This window comes from Geotrypetes seraphini, chromosome 2 (genome assembly GCF_902459505.1).
Source record: "Geotrypetes seraphini chromosome 2, aGeoSer1.1, whole genome shotgun sequence".
NCBI classification, from domain to species: Eukaryota; Metazoa; Chordata; class Amphibia; order Gymnophiona; family Dermophiidae; genus Geotrypetes; species Geotrypetes seraphini.
Genome location: NC_047085.1, coordinates 289,589,113 through 289,602,046, shown reverse-complemented (window position 1 = coordinate 289,602,046; position 12,934 = coordinate 289,589,113). Strand labels below are relative to the sequence as shown.

The window sequence follows — 12,934 nt, the reverse complement described above, 5'->3', positions numbered from 1 at the left end:
CACGGAAGTCAGGGGGGGTGAACGGAGAGTCGGGACAGCGCACGGAGAGGCGGGGCAGTGCACGGAAGTCAGGGGGGTGAACGGAGAGTCGGGCAGCATGCGCGGTATAATCGTGAGCGCGTTATACCAAAGTTTTTGTGCTTATCATCGTGATTTCTGCGCGCTATACACGTGTGCGCGTTTTATACGGGTGCGTGTTATTTGCGTGAAAATACGGTATACCTATCACTAGGAGCAAATTGTGACACTCAGATTATAACGCTACACAACTGCCTATCCGAAATAAAAAATTGGATGACCTTAAAACTCCAACTGAATGCCTCAAAAACAGAACTACTATGGATCAGAAAAAAAAAATGTACTTACAACCGCCCCTCCTTAAATTGGAAATCAACTACCCTGACTGCATAAAACCAAGTACGGAGTTTAGGGATTATGCTCGAATCAAATCTATCACTCTCCAAACACATCTCACACGTGGTCTCCTACTATCTCCACCAGCTCCGGAAGATAAAAACTACTTCACTGAACAAGCCTTCACCCAACTACTCTATGCCTTTGTCCTCTCACTTGGAATACTGCAACACATTATTCAATGGACTAACAGTGAAAAACATCAGACTCCAGTCAGTTCAAAACACAGCAATACTACAAGCCCACAACGCTGTCTCCACAGCACTGACTTCGGCCCACTGGTTACCCACAATCAAACGCTGCATGTTCAAAGGCCCAGTGCTAGCATACGAAGGGTGTTCAATAATGTATCTACCTCAGTAGGAAAGAAAAGAGTTTAAAAAAAAAATTTTTTTTTCAATGTAGTTCTCTGATAGCTCTATACACTTCATCCACTTTTTCTGCAATGAGTAACTCCTTTGAAAATAATTCTTCTGTTCGACCTTCAAACCAGGATGTCACAGCTTCCTTGGAAAACCTTGGCCATGGAGAGATTGCTTTAAAACTTGGAACAGGAAATAATCCAAGGGAGCCAGGTCAGGACTGTAGGATGGATGGTTCAACTACTGAAACCCACATTCTCTGATGGCAGCCTGTGATTGTCGTGACATGTGCACTGGACATTATCATGAAGTACCAAGCAGTGAGACATGTTTTATAACTCTCTCTTTATAAATATTTTTGTAGCAGTTTCTTCAGATATGCCACCTCTAACCTGTTATTACTTAAACATGGTTGAATGATTTCATCTTGGCATATATCATCATTGAATCTGCTTTTTCTCTATTATTTCTTCAATAAAGTGCTCTTGTGCTTAACGTGCATCGTGACTCCATAAAAACTTATTTCATCAATAATTTAATATAAATATCTTAATTGCTAAGAAAGCCTCCAAACGCGTTTGCTTTATTTTACTTAGTTTATAGCCGCTATGTTGTCGGCTTTTAGTTTTCACTCAAATTTTCCATCTGCGCCGGGAAGGGACAGGTCAACATGTTTCTCCCTTGGCTTTATCAAGAACAGCCCCCTGCAGTTGGTGTACAAAACAAATCAATGAGGATACTTTTCAATCATTATAAAAAAAAGTCTTATAACTTGACTACTAACAATTCATACCTCTTGACTTATACCAATTCATATTGCTAACACGCACCATCCCAACTCAAGTCTCTTGTTTCAAGATGGCCGCGGCATTCATAACATTTAAATATCCACTCTGCTGCTTTTCCCAGATAACGGCAGCCAATAGGAGGATCAGATCAAAGACATCCACTCAATCTCCATATTGAGGCCTCTTGGTGTAACAGTATTAAGGGTAAAGATCCATCATTGTTCTCTAAAATTTAATCTGCTCTCATAATTACCACCTTTTTTCCATTTGATCAATAACTCTCCACCTTAGATCCTGAATAGTGTTGAGCTTCCAGCCAATGTTGTACCAGTGGAGCCTGAAGGACCTTAATTCATAATTCTTGACTTGTGTTCATTGTGTATTGGACGTCCACTTCTTCCTACATATATAAGGCCACAAGGGCATACAATGGTATATACTACATTAAAAGATCTGCAGGTGGTAAAAGTTTTGGAAGTGATGGTGGTAGGTGGTGTCCATTCTCTGCCTGTAATAGTTGATTCATACCATTGACAATTGCCACAGCTATTGTGTTCACCTATTCTATCATATTGGTCTTCTAAATTGTATCTATATTTTGACAGATGTTCACCTAAATTTTTCCCTCTGTTATAAGCAATGGTGGAAAATTCTCCAAAAACATCTGCTGTCATCTGTAGAATATGCCAGTGTTGTCTCATAATTTGGACCCATATATTAGAATGTTCAAAGTACAGTAGTACACAGACTAACTTATCATCCTCATTTAGGGATTTATCCTGTAGTAGGAGATCCCAAAAAATTTTAGGCACACTGTTAAGATATGTTGTTATATTACCACTAACTCACACTATTTTAGCACAATTCCCATTATAGGCAATAAGCCTAGTTAATAATAACTGGTGTTAACAGTAAAATAACACATCTTAGAATAGCCCACATTGATAAGCTCCCTCCTGAATGCATACTTTTTACATAAGTGCCAGTGAATTAATCTGGTATGTTGTGTTTAGGGCAAATTTGTTGCAACCACTGAAGATGTGGTCTACTGTTTCCTGTTTTTCATTACACAGTCTACAATTACTGACATAGCTCTTTTTTTTTCCAATTTTTGTCTTTTTGACATTTGTTTGAACTGTTTGTTCTTGAGCAGCAAAAATTAGACTTCCATTCTGTGTCAATTTCCATGATACGTTGTTGCCAGCAATGCCTTCTATACTTTTCAAATATTGTACATACAACTGTTTTGTCTTTCAATTTTTTAATCTTTGTTTCTTTTATTTCTCTTTAGTTTCCATAAGATTTAAATAAGGCAAGACTATTATATTCTTTTAAAAGTTACTATAAAAATTATGAAGCTAATAGAACCTAGAGGATGCATATACCACATTTCACCTATTTATTGATTTTTTTTTAAATGTTGTATAGAGTGCATCTGGTACTGGTCTGGCCTTTATCCTCTTCACTGAAGCAATCCTTCGAATGCCTGGCTCTCAAGTATGGGCTGTCCTATTCTTTATCATGTTGTTTAGTCTGGGCCTTTCTTCCATGTTTGGGAATGTAGAAGGCGTCTTTACTCCACTCTTAGAACTTCATGTATTGCCAAAAGCTGTGCCAAAGGAAGTTCTATCAGGTAAGCACTATTGTTTTACTCAAAACATTAAATGGTCTGAATATATATATATATAAAGATGGTCTTTATTATATAGTGACATCAAATAATCTCTCTTTCTGTTATTCAGGTCTAATTTGCTTGGTTTCATTTACTATTGCATTAATCTTTACCATGACTAGTGGGAATTACTGGCTTGAAGTTTTTGACAACTATGCAGGCTCCTTGACTCTCCTAGTTGTTGCTTTTTTTGAACTTGTCGGTGTCATTTATATTTATGGAATAAAAAGGTAAGCTAGACATTCAATCTTATGTATTATAATTCATATGCACACAGACATGTTCGAACTGTACTTATTTAAGTTGGCATGCAAATTTTAAATAAATTGTAAGGGATCAATTTTCAAAGGGTTTAGGCTCTTAACTTTGGGCTCCCATTTACAAAACTGCAGTAGAAATGCTGCCGCGGTAAATGCACCGAAGTCCATTCAATTCCTTTGGACTTTGGTGCATTTACCATGGCAGCATCGCTACCGTGGCTTTGTAAAAGGGGCCCTATGAGAGATAGAGATCCATTAGTTAAAATGAGTTGAGCTTCTAAATTTAGGCATATAAATTAAGCCCCTAAATTTGTCCTCTAATTTCAGTCAGACTTAGAGGTCTAAATTCACTAAATTATGGAGCTAATAAATTATACTCCTAATTTAGGTCTATAATTCATTTGCCTAGATTTAGGAATCTAATTTAATTGCCTAGTGCTGAAAAACAGTTTGACACTCCTTTTTTTCTCAATTCTAAATCTGCCCCTGTTGCCACTCAGTTTTGAGGATTTTAAATTTGGGATCCTAGATAAACTAGGGGCTTGGTTTTATAAGAAAATGCATTTGCAAGCAGGTAGCAACACAAAATTTACATATTTTAAAAAATAATACATACTCCTGCAAACTCACTAAAAGGTGCCTAAGTTAATTGAAGAACACCATTACAAATGGCAAAAAACAGCGAGGGTGAAGTGCCCACTGGCACCTAAATAAAAGGCACCAGAATCACGCCTACGTAGGTGCTTTGGGCCACTGAACACCAAAGTAGGCATGGCCAATGCCGGAGTGGCAATAGGTGAAGAACCAGGCTTTCACCTGCTTCCTGAAGTAGAAGTAGCCTCTCTGGGAGTAAATCCCAGAGTGTGGGGGTCACTCCTAAAAAGGCTTGCTGGCGGGTATCATCACATCATATAATTTCTCTTGATGAAGGTACAATTAGTGACACTCCTTATGATGACCTCAGTGATCTTGACAGTGTATATAGGGCTAGCTTGCTCTTTAAGTATTCTGGTCCATTTTCAGGGCCGCCATCAGAAATTTCTGGGCCCCTTACTGAGCAATCCTATTGGGCCCACCAAGCACCCCTTCCCCCCCCCCTTCTTCCATGGGCCGAATACACACATACTTTTCTGCTAATGCTCCACCTAAGCCAGTCCCGTAAAATCTTCTCACGTCCATTGGGTGATTTGGCATAGAGGAGATATTCATAAAAAGAACATCCGTCAAGATCTTTACTCATAGACTGTGCCATTTGCTTTAAATCATCTTCCATCATTAATCCAAATTGCACAATTCTTTCTCTGTCTTTGTCCTGAATGGCATCTGGCCACATTGCTGGATCCTTCCAGTCAACAAATTTATGAGCAGGCGCGGAGAACGCATTTTTAAACAAATGTAGTTTATCCTTGTACTCCTTATGTAATTTTAATCATCTATGGATATGTTTGTATGTTTATTGTTCAAATGGTTTTATTTATTTCCCAAAATTTATTTTTGTTATACGCATTGAAAATATTTGATATTGCGTTTAAATCAAAATCTCAATAAACTTGAAACTTGAAACGAGTGCCTGTGAGATTGTGGGAGGGTTAAATACTCAAAACTTAGAAGAATAACAATTTACTTAAAGTTTTTGCTACGCCAGCTTTCTGGTATCTTTACATACAGTAGCGTACGTAGCATATGTAATACCCGGGGCCCATCATTTTTTGGCACCCCCCCATCTGTAAGAAAAACATGATTTTTAGTAACAAACCACACGTCACACATGAGTACCTAGGAAAAGGCAGCATCTTACATATTGCAGTGAGCAGTACATCAATACACCCATTGTAAAACTAAACAAGCCAGACCAGCACAGATCATCCTGACAGCACTGCAGTGGCGTACCTAGGGGGGGGCGGGGGGGGCGGGCCGCCCCGGGGCCCAGCCCTAAGGGGGTGTTCCCGGCCTTGCCGTTCAGTCCCCCGCCACCCCCGAAGGACCGCTCGCCCCACTGACCTTCCTGCACCACCTGTGAAGCAGCCCGCAGCAGGATCGCGAAGTCAGCATCAGCATCCCTGCGCTGCTTCCTGCGCCGCGATCCCGCCCCTCCTCTGACGTCAGAGGAGGGGCGGGACCGTGGCGCAGGAAGCAGCGCAGGGATCGCTGACGCTGACTTCGCGATCCTGCTGCGGCTGTTCATAGGTGGTGCGGGGAGGCCAGGGGGGCGAGCGGTCCTTCGGGGTGGGTCGGGGCATCAGGCCTTCAGGGTGGGGCGGGCGGGCAGGCAAGCAGGCTTTCAAGGGGGAGGGGGTGACAGGCAGGCCTTCAAGGGGGGACAGGCCTTCGGGGGGGGGTGCAGACCTTCAAGGGGTGCAGGCCTTCAAGGGGGGCAGGCAGGCCTTCAGGGGGGTGCAGGCCTTCGGGGGGGTACAGGCCTTCAAGGGGGGAAAGGCAGGCAGGCCTTCAAGGGGGGGACAGGCCTACAAGGGGGGGGGGACAGGCCTTCAAGGGGGGCAGGCAGGCCTTCAGGGGGGTGCAGGCCTTCGGGGGGGGGGGGAGGCCTTTGGGGGGGGGCAGACCTTCAAGGGGGTGCAGGCCTTCAAGGGGGAAAGGCAGGCAGGCCTTCAAGGGGGGGACAGGCCTACAAGGGGGGGGGGACAGGCCTACAAGGGGGGGGACAGGCCTACAAGGGGGGGGGGACAGGCCTTCAAGGGGGAGACAGGCCTTCAAGGGGGGGAAAGGCAGGCAGGCAGGCCTTAAAGGGGGGACAGGCCTACAAGGGGGGGGACAGGCCTACAAGGGGGTGGGACAGGCCTTCAAGGGGGGGACAGGCCTTCGGGGGGGTGCAGACCTTCAAGGGAGTGCAGGCCTTCGGGGGGGGGGTGCAGTCCTTCAAGGGGGTGCAGGCCTTCAAGGGGGGGAAAGGCAGGCAGGCAGGCCTTCAAGGGGGGGACAGGCCTACAAGGGGGGGAGAAGCTACAAGGGGGTGGTACAAGCCTTCAAGTGGGGGACAGGCCTTCGGGGGGGGGTGCAGACCTTCAAGGGAGTGCAGGCCTTCGAGGGGGGTGGTGCAGGCCTTCAAGGGGGTGCAGGCCTTCAAGGGGGGACAGGCCTTCAAGGGGGGAAAGGCAGGCAGGCAGGCCTTCAAGGGGGGACAGGCCTACAAGGGGGGGGAGAAGCTACAAGGGGGTGGGACAGGCCTTCAAGTGGGGGACAGGCCTTCGGGGGGGTGCAGGCCTTCAAGGGGGGGACAGGCAGGCAGGCCTTCAAGGGGGGGGACAGGCCTACAAGGGGAAGGGACAGGCCTTCAAGGGGGGTGCAGGCCTTCAAGGTGGGACAGGCAGACCTTTAAGGGGGGACAGGCCTTTGGGGGGGACCATGATTTAGAAGTACACGGAGGGAAGGGGGTGTTCAAAGAGACATGCATATGCCAAACTTTGGGGGGGGGAAGAAATAATGGGTCTGAAAATAGAGGAGAGGGAGAGAGATGATGGACCATGGGATTTAGGGAGGGAAGGAACAGAAAGGGAGAGAAATTGGACACAAGGGATGGTGTGGAGGAGGGATAGAGATACTGGATAGGAGGGTAATTAGGAAAAGAAACGGAGAGATGGTGGACTCTGGGATGGTGGGGAAGGAGGGAGAGATGCCGGATGAAAGGGTATTTAAGAAAAGGTGGATCTGTGGAGGGAGATGAAAAAAAGGAAAGATACCAGACTTCCTGGGAAGGGAAGGGAAATGGAAAGGGAGGACAGAGTTGGTAGATGGATGGTTAGCATGCAGAAAGAAGGAGACCCTGGCAAGCAAGTTATCAGAAGAAAACCAGAGCCTTGGACCAACAAGATTTGAAATATAACCAGACAACAAAAGGTAGAAAAATTAATTTTATTTTCTGTTTTGTGATTATAACATGTCAGATTTGAAATGTGTATCCTGCCAGAGCTGGTGTTGGACTGCAAACGTGAGCTAGGATTTAACAGAAAGAGGAAAAGTCCTTTTTGTTTCTTTATTTTATTTACACCACAGCGCCAGTGTGGTTAGGAGAAGCCAAAGGGGGTGAAAAAGCTATAAAACCCACCAGGAGTTTTGAAAAAAATCACCCAACTGGGCAGGAAAATCGAATTGAAAAACCAATTCAATAGGGCTGAATCGAATCAAAATTTTTTTTTCCTGTATCTGGCAGCATTAGTTTGCGCTACTGTCTTAGACTTTAGGACCTGGGATTGGGGAGAGATGGCATCCTCAGTACTTTATAATGCAAGTGAAACGAGGATTTGGTCAGACTTTTGAAGGGTCTGCAGAAAAAAAATATTGTATAGGCCGGGGACATGAGACAGCAGGAAATGGGAACTTTTCTTCCTTCTATTTTTGTGAATGGAAAGGCTGAGGATGTCAGAGAGGTCAGTTAAAATATGTGCTTTATAAGAAAATATAATAATGTGTTTTATAAAGTTTATAGCATAGCTGGCCTACCCAGTGAGGTGTTCCTAGTGGTGATGGTGGCAGCGTGTCAATGTGTTGAGAGGAAGAGGTGGTCTGGGAAATTCTGCTGAGCAAACTCCAGGCCCATTTCCACCCCCCAGTTAGTCCACTCCACTCAACTGATTCACACACTGAGTGGGTCTTTGGGTGTTGTTTTGGGATCTCTTCCAGTGGTTTATCTCCTTCTGGTCCAAGGAAGGAAACTTTGTTATCCTTAGCATTGACCTACAGAATATGTTTGTAACAGCGCTGCTTGTGTGGCATTAGGCTATGTAGTGATCGAAAGAAAAAAACAGACCTTTGCACATTTTTGCACTATATGGTGGGTGTATGAGGAGATTCACATTTCCTGCACAGCTAAGTCCATGTGAAGTTACCTTGTGCTGTATTTGACATCTAGCAAGGTCTCTGTTTGAAAGGAAAGATCTAAACTTAAAAATGAAGTGGCCAGAAGTTATGGTAAAAGCAGATAGTGTAGCTGGTTTTAAGAAAGATTTGGACAAATTCCTGGAGGAAAAGTCCATAATCTGTTATTAAGACATGGGGGAAGTGTCTGCTTGCCCTGGATCGGTAGCATGGAATGTTGCTACTCTTTGGGTTTTGACCAGGTATTAGTGTCCTGGATTGGCTACCATGAGAATGGGCTACTGGGCATGATGGACCATTGGTCTGACCCAGTTAGGCTATTCTTATGTTATGTTCTCATCTGTAGGGGCCTTTGTTTTCACTTCTTATTTTAATGTATTTTTTTTCTGGGAACTTATCAGTGTTTTTTATAATGGGAACAAAAATGGAAGAGAATTAATGTGTGTGGAATGGGGGGTAACTAATTTCTTCAGCTAAATAATTCAATCCACTTCAAACAGACATAGGAGAACTTGTGCACCATTCACACACCCTCCAACCAAAAACGTCAAAAGAAAAAAACTGTTCGACAACCTCCTAGCCATTCGAGCTGCAACACTCGACCCCCAACTCTACAACCAATTGATATCAACCACAGACTGCAAAACCTTCAAAAAGAAATAAAAACCCTTCTATTCAAAAAACACATAAAACCGAACTAACACAATCAGAACTGTCCCAAGCATCACCTGCAACTACTCCATATGTACTTCTAATGTCATGACAATTTAGACATAATTTATATTATGTTATGTTTGGAATAATGGTTACATATATGAGGTTCAATAAAAGAAAATTTTCACTGCCTCTTTCTATTCTGACCATTTATTCCATTTCATGGTTATTGCAAAAAAAAAAAAAAAAAAAATTTTTTTACATGGGGGGGGGGGGTGTCAAAAATGATGGGCCCCGGGTGCCACATACCCTAGGTACGCCACTGCAGCACTGTCAATCCTAACAGAAAACCATGTCTTTCGAACACACAGAACACAGAAAACACCTTCGCCTAGTATGGAATATGTCATCACAAACTAACCCCTCACTCTTTTACAAAACTGTAGTGTGGATTTTAGCCACAGTGGTAACAGCCCTGACGCTCATAGAATTCTGAGCATCAGAGCTGCTACCACCATAGCTGGCGCTAAAAAATGCTCCACAGTTTTGTAAAAGGGGGATAAAATAGAAATACACAGTTTCAACGTTCTAGCTCAGAGGTGCCCAAACTTTTTGAGCTTGTGAGCTACTTTAAAATGACCAAGTCAAAATGATCTACCAACAATAAAATTAAAAAACACAAAGCAGGGGCGTGGCTTGGACGCGCATGAGGAAGGTCGGCTAATAAGTGAGCTCCAGAGAAAAGACCTTGAAAGTCCGGAAAAAGTCAAAAAGATTTAAAATTGGATAAAAAAAAAAGTGCTTAGACTAAATAAAGAAGATAAGATAAAAGGATGGCAACAGGAAAACAAAACAAGAATGACTTTGCGATGTCTGGAAGCAGTAAGAGAGCAAAACCGGAACAGGAGTCAGGCTTAAAGATGGCAGATGTAGAAGTAATAAAAGAACTGAAAGAAATAAAAGAAATGTTATCAATTTTAACTAAAAAAGTAACGAATATATCGGAGGAAGTTTCCACATTAAACAAAAAAATGGATCTCCTGGAATTAAAATCTAATAACCTAGAAGAAAGAATGATGATTGTAGAAGAAGAAGCATGCTGCAGTCGAGCAGATAGGAAAAAATAGATCTACTTACTAAAGAAATTGAAGATTATTCGAACCGAGAAAGAAGAAGTAATGTCCGTTTGATTGGATTACCAGAAGGAGCAGAGAAGGGAAATCCGGTAGTCTTTATTGAAAATCTGCTTCCCAAACTACTTCCGATAAAAACAAACTATCCCATAGAGGTAGAAAGGGCACATAGAGTGCCTATGAAAAAAGGAGAAAATCAACATCTGCCAAGGCCATTTATATTCAAACTATTGCACCACCAACAGGTCTTAGAAATACTTCAGCTAGCAAAACAAAATAAAGGACTTAAATATCAAGATGTTTACATCCATTTTGTTCCTGACTTCGCTAAAAACACAGCAATAAAAAGAAAAAAGCTGTTGGAATTGAGACCAAAGCTAAGAGAATTGGGAGCAAAATTTGGTTTAATGTATCCTGCAAACATGAAGGTTACCATCGGAAACAAAACTTTAACATTTGATGATGCAGAGAAACTAGAAAGATTTATTCAAACTCAAGAAGTGCCTATGTCATCTTAATTTGATTAATATGTCTTTAAATATATTGATTAGAAATGATGAAAATTGAATTATATTAACATATATTGATTATATAGCATATATTGATTATATAGCAAAAAAAAAAAAAAATGAATGATTTTATTTTATTTTATTTTAAAGGAAAAGATTTCTGTGTTTTAAAATACAACGATTTAGAATGCTTAGATTAGCTTCAAATGTATTCTTTTCTAACGTCTCTCTTACAGTAGAACTAGAATGTAATAAACATTCTAAAATGCAAATGAAATTTATTAAAAGGCTTAAATACAATTTATATAATAGAGAGTTAACAAAATAGATGTTATAATATATGATATGAAAAGAAAGAAAATAGACAGGAAATTGAACGAGTTAATATAAAAAATATTTAATTATATTTAAAAGACTATTCTGCAAATTGATTTCTGATAAAATAGAATGATGAAATATGGGGGAAAAAAAAAAAAAAAATGATTGAGGGGAGTGGTTCTTCGTGTGGGATTTCTCTCTTCTGGGGGGGGGGTTGCTGCGGAATTACACACCGCAAATAAGAAAAGGTTTGTTGGATTTGTTTTCCCTCTACTATCTCTCAAAAGTTTTAAAACTTAAAAACTCAGAATCCCGAAAGTCTGTGCGAAAAGGAAACAGGAAATGGATTTTTTCTACATACACCGGAACATAATATGAACTTACTCCATAAAATACAAGAAGAAAAAGAAGGAAAAGGATATTAGAACTTGAACTACAAGAAAAGGGAAACTTGTAAAGACCTATTTAAACTGTTCTCCGTCAAGGGAAAAAAAGAAGAAAGAAGATAAGGACAGTAAAGAAAAGAAAAGGAAAAAGAGAAAGAGGAAGAGAGATAGACAAAAAGAGAAAAATACATAATAGCTGGTGTGTGGTTTCGTGGTGATCTCTCGTAGGGGGAAGGAATCTTTGCTCGTGGAATCACTTTTCACATAACATTATACTCCCATATTAATAATATCACGATGATAAAGTAAAAGATGAAAAAAAAAAAAAAAGGGGGAACGTTTTAAAGTTTTAGAATATAAGTAAAGATAAACAATATCTGTCTGTGATTTCATTAATGCTTTCAGTTTCTGCCAAAACCAAGCAGCTAATTTTGGTCGCAGATTCAATTGAGGCATAAATCAAAGATCTTTGCTTGGACTCTAACCATCGGCTTGCACTACTGGATGCAAAGAAACACATTAAAAAGGCTGTAAAACCAAAGACAAAGCTGCAAGTAAAGATAAACAATATATATTTATTTGTTTTTACAATAAACAATTTATATTTAACAGGGGGGAAAAAAAAAGAAATATATATATAATAATAAAAAGATATTAAAGATTTAATAATATTGAATATAAAAATTTTGATATATTAAGAAATATATATGAAATTTATTTAGTTAATTCATGATTACTAAAATATATGAATTATTACTTACATTTTAATATAATTTTAATATTCAGATGACTTAAATTGAATATTGAAAGTTTTAAGGTCTTCTTGGAGTGTGTTATTGCTGATCTTGATATGCGTGAGGCCAAGTGTACACAACTTTTGTTAATTGGGGAGGGATGGGAGGGGGATGGGAAAAGGGGAATGGAATTAGATATAAGTAAGGAATTGATAATAAGAAAAGGAATAAATATTAAACATGTGTGGATGTCTGATCTAAACTTTTATTATAGAGTTCTAATTCAAACATTACTTATTAATTTAGATGGCTCTTAAAATTTATTCTCTTAATGTCAATGGTCTTAACCATCCAATCAAAAGAAAGAGAATACTGAATTTTCTTCATAAGCAAAACGCTGACATATATTTCATACAAGAGACCCATCTGACAGGACTTGAATCTAATAAACTAATAGGGGGTTGGGTGTCCAAATGTTTTTTTGCACCTGCTATTGGTAAAAAAGCGGGAGTAGCTATTCTCATAAATAAGAAATTCATAGCAGATTTCAAATTAATAAAATTTGATCCACTAGGAAGATGGGTACATATTAAAATGAATCTGAGAAATACAACCCTGGATTTATTTAATTTATATGCTCCTAATTCAAATCAAATGGAGTTTTTCAAAAATATTCAACAGATATTACTACCACTGGCTGCTTCTAATTTAATAGTAGCTGGAGATTTCAATGCTGTAATGGATCCTATTTTGGATAAAAAACCAAGTAAAATTATGAAATCATTAGGATTAGACAATTTGATACAATCTTGTGATTTAGTTGATATATGGCGTATCCTTCATTTTAATGATCAGGAATATTCTTTTTGTT

At 40.3% G+C, this 12,934-nt stretch overlaps 1 protein-coding gene across 3 annotated transcripts in view; it reads left to right on the top strand.

The window, feature by feature from the left end:
• The window catches only part of LOC117353635 (sodium-dependent neutral amino acid transporter B(0)AT3-like), a 151,334-nt gene that overhangs the window by 103,039 nt on the left and 35,361 nt on the right, over positions 1-12,934 (top strand). For all 3 annotated transcript variants that reach the window (XM_033929803.1, XM_033929804.1, XM_033929805.1), the window contains 2 exons: positions 2,993-3,197; positions 3,307-3,466. In XM_033929803.1, the coding sequence (XP_033785694.1) occupies positions 2,993-3,197; positions 3,307-3,466 (365 nt within the window). The remainder of the gene's footprint in view (positions 1-2,992; positions 3,198-3,306; positions 3,467-12,934) is intronic.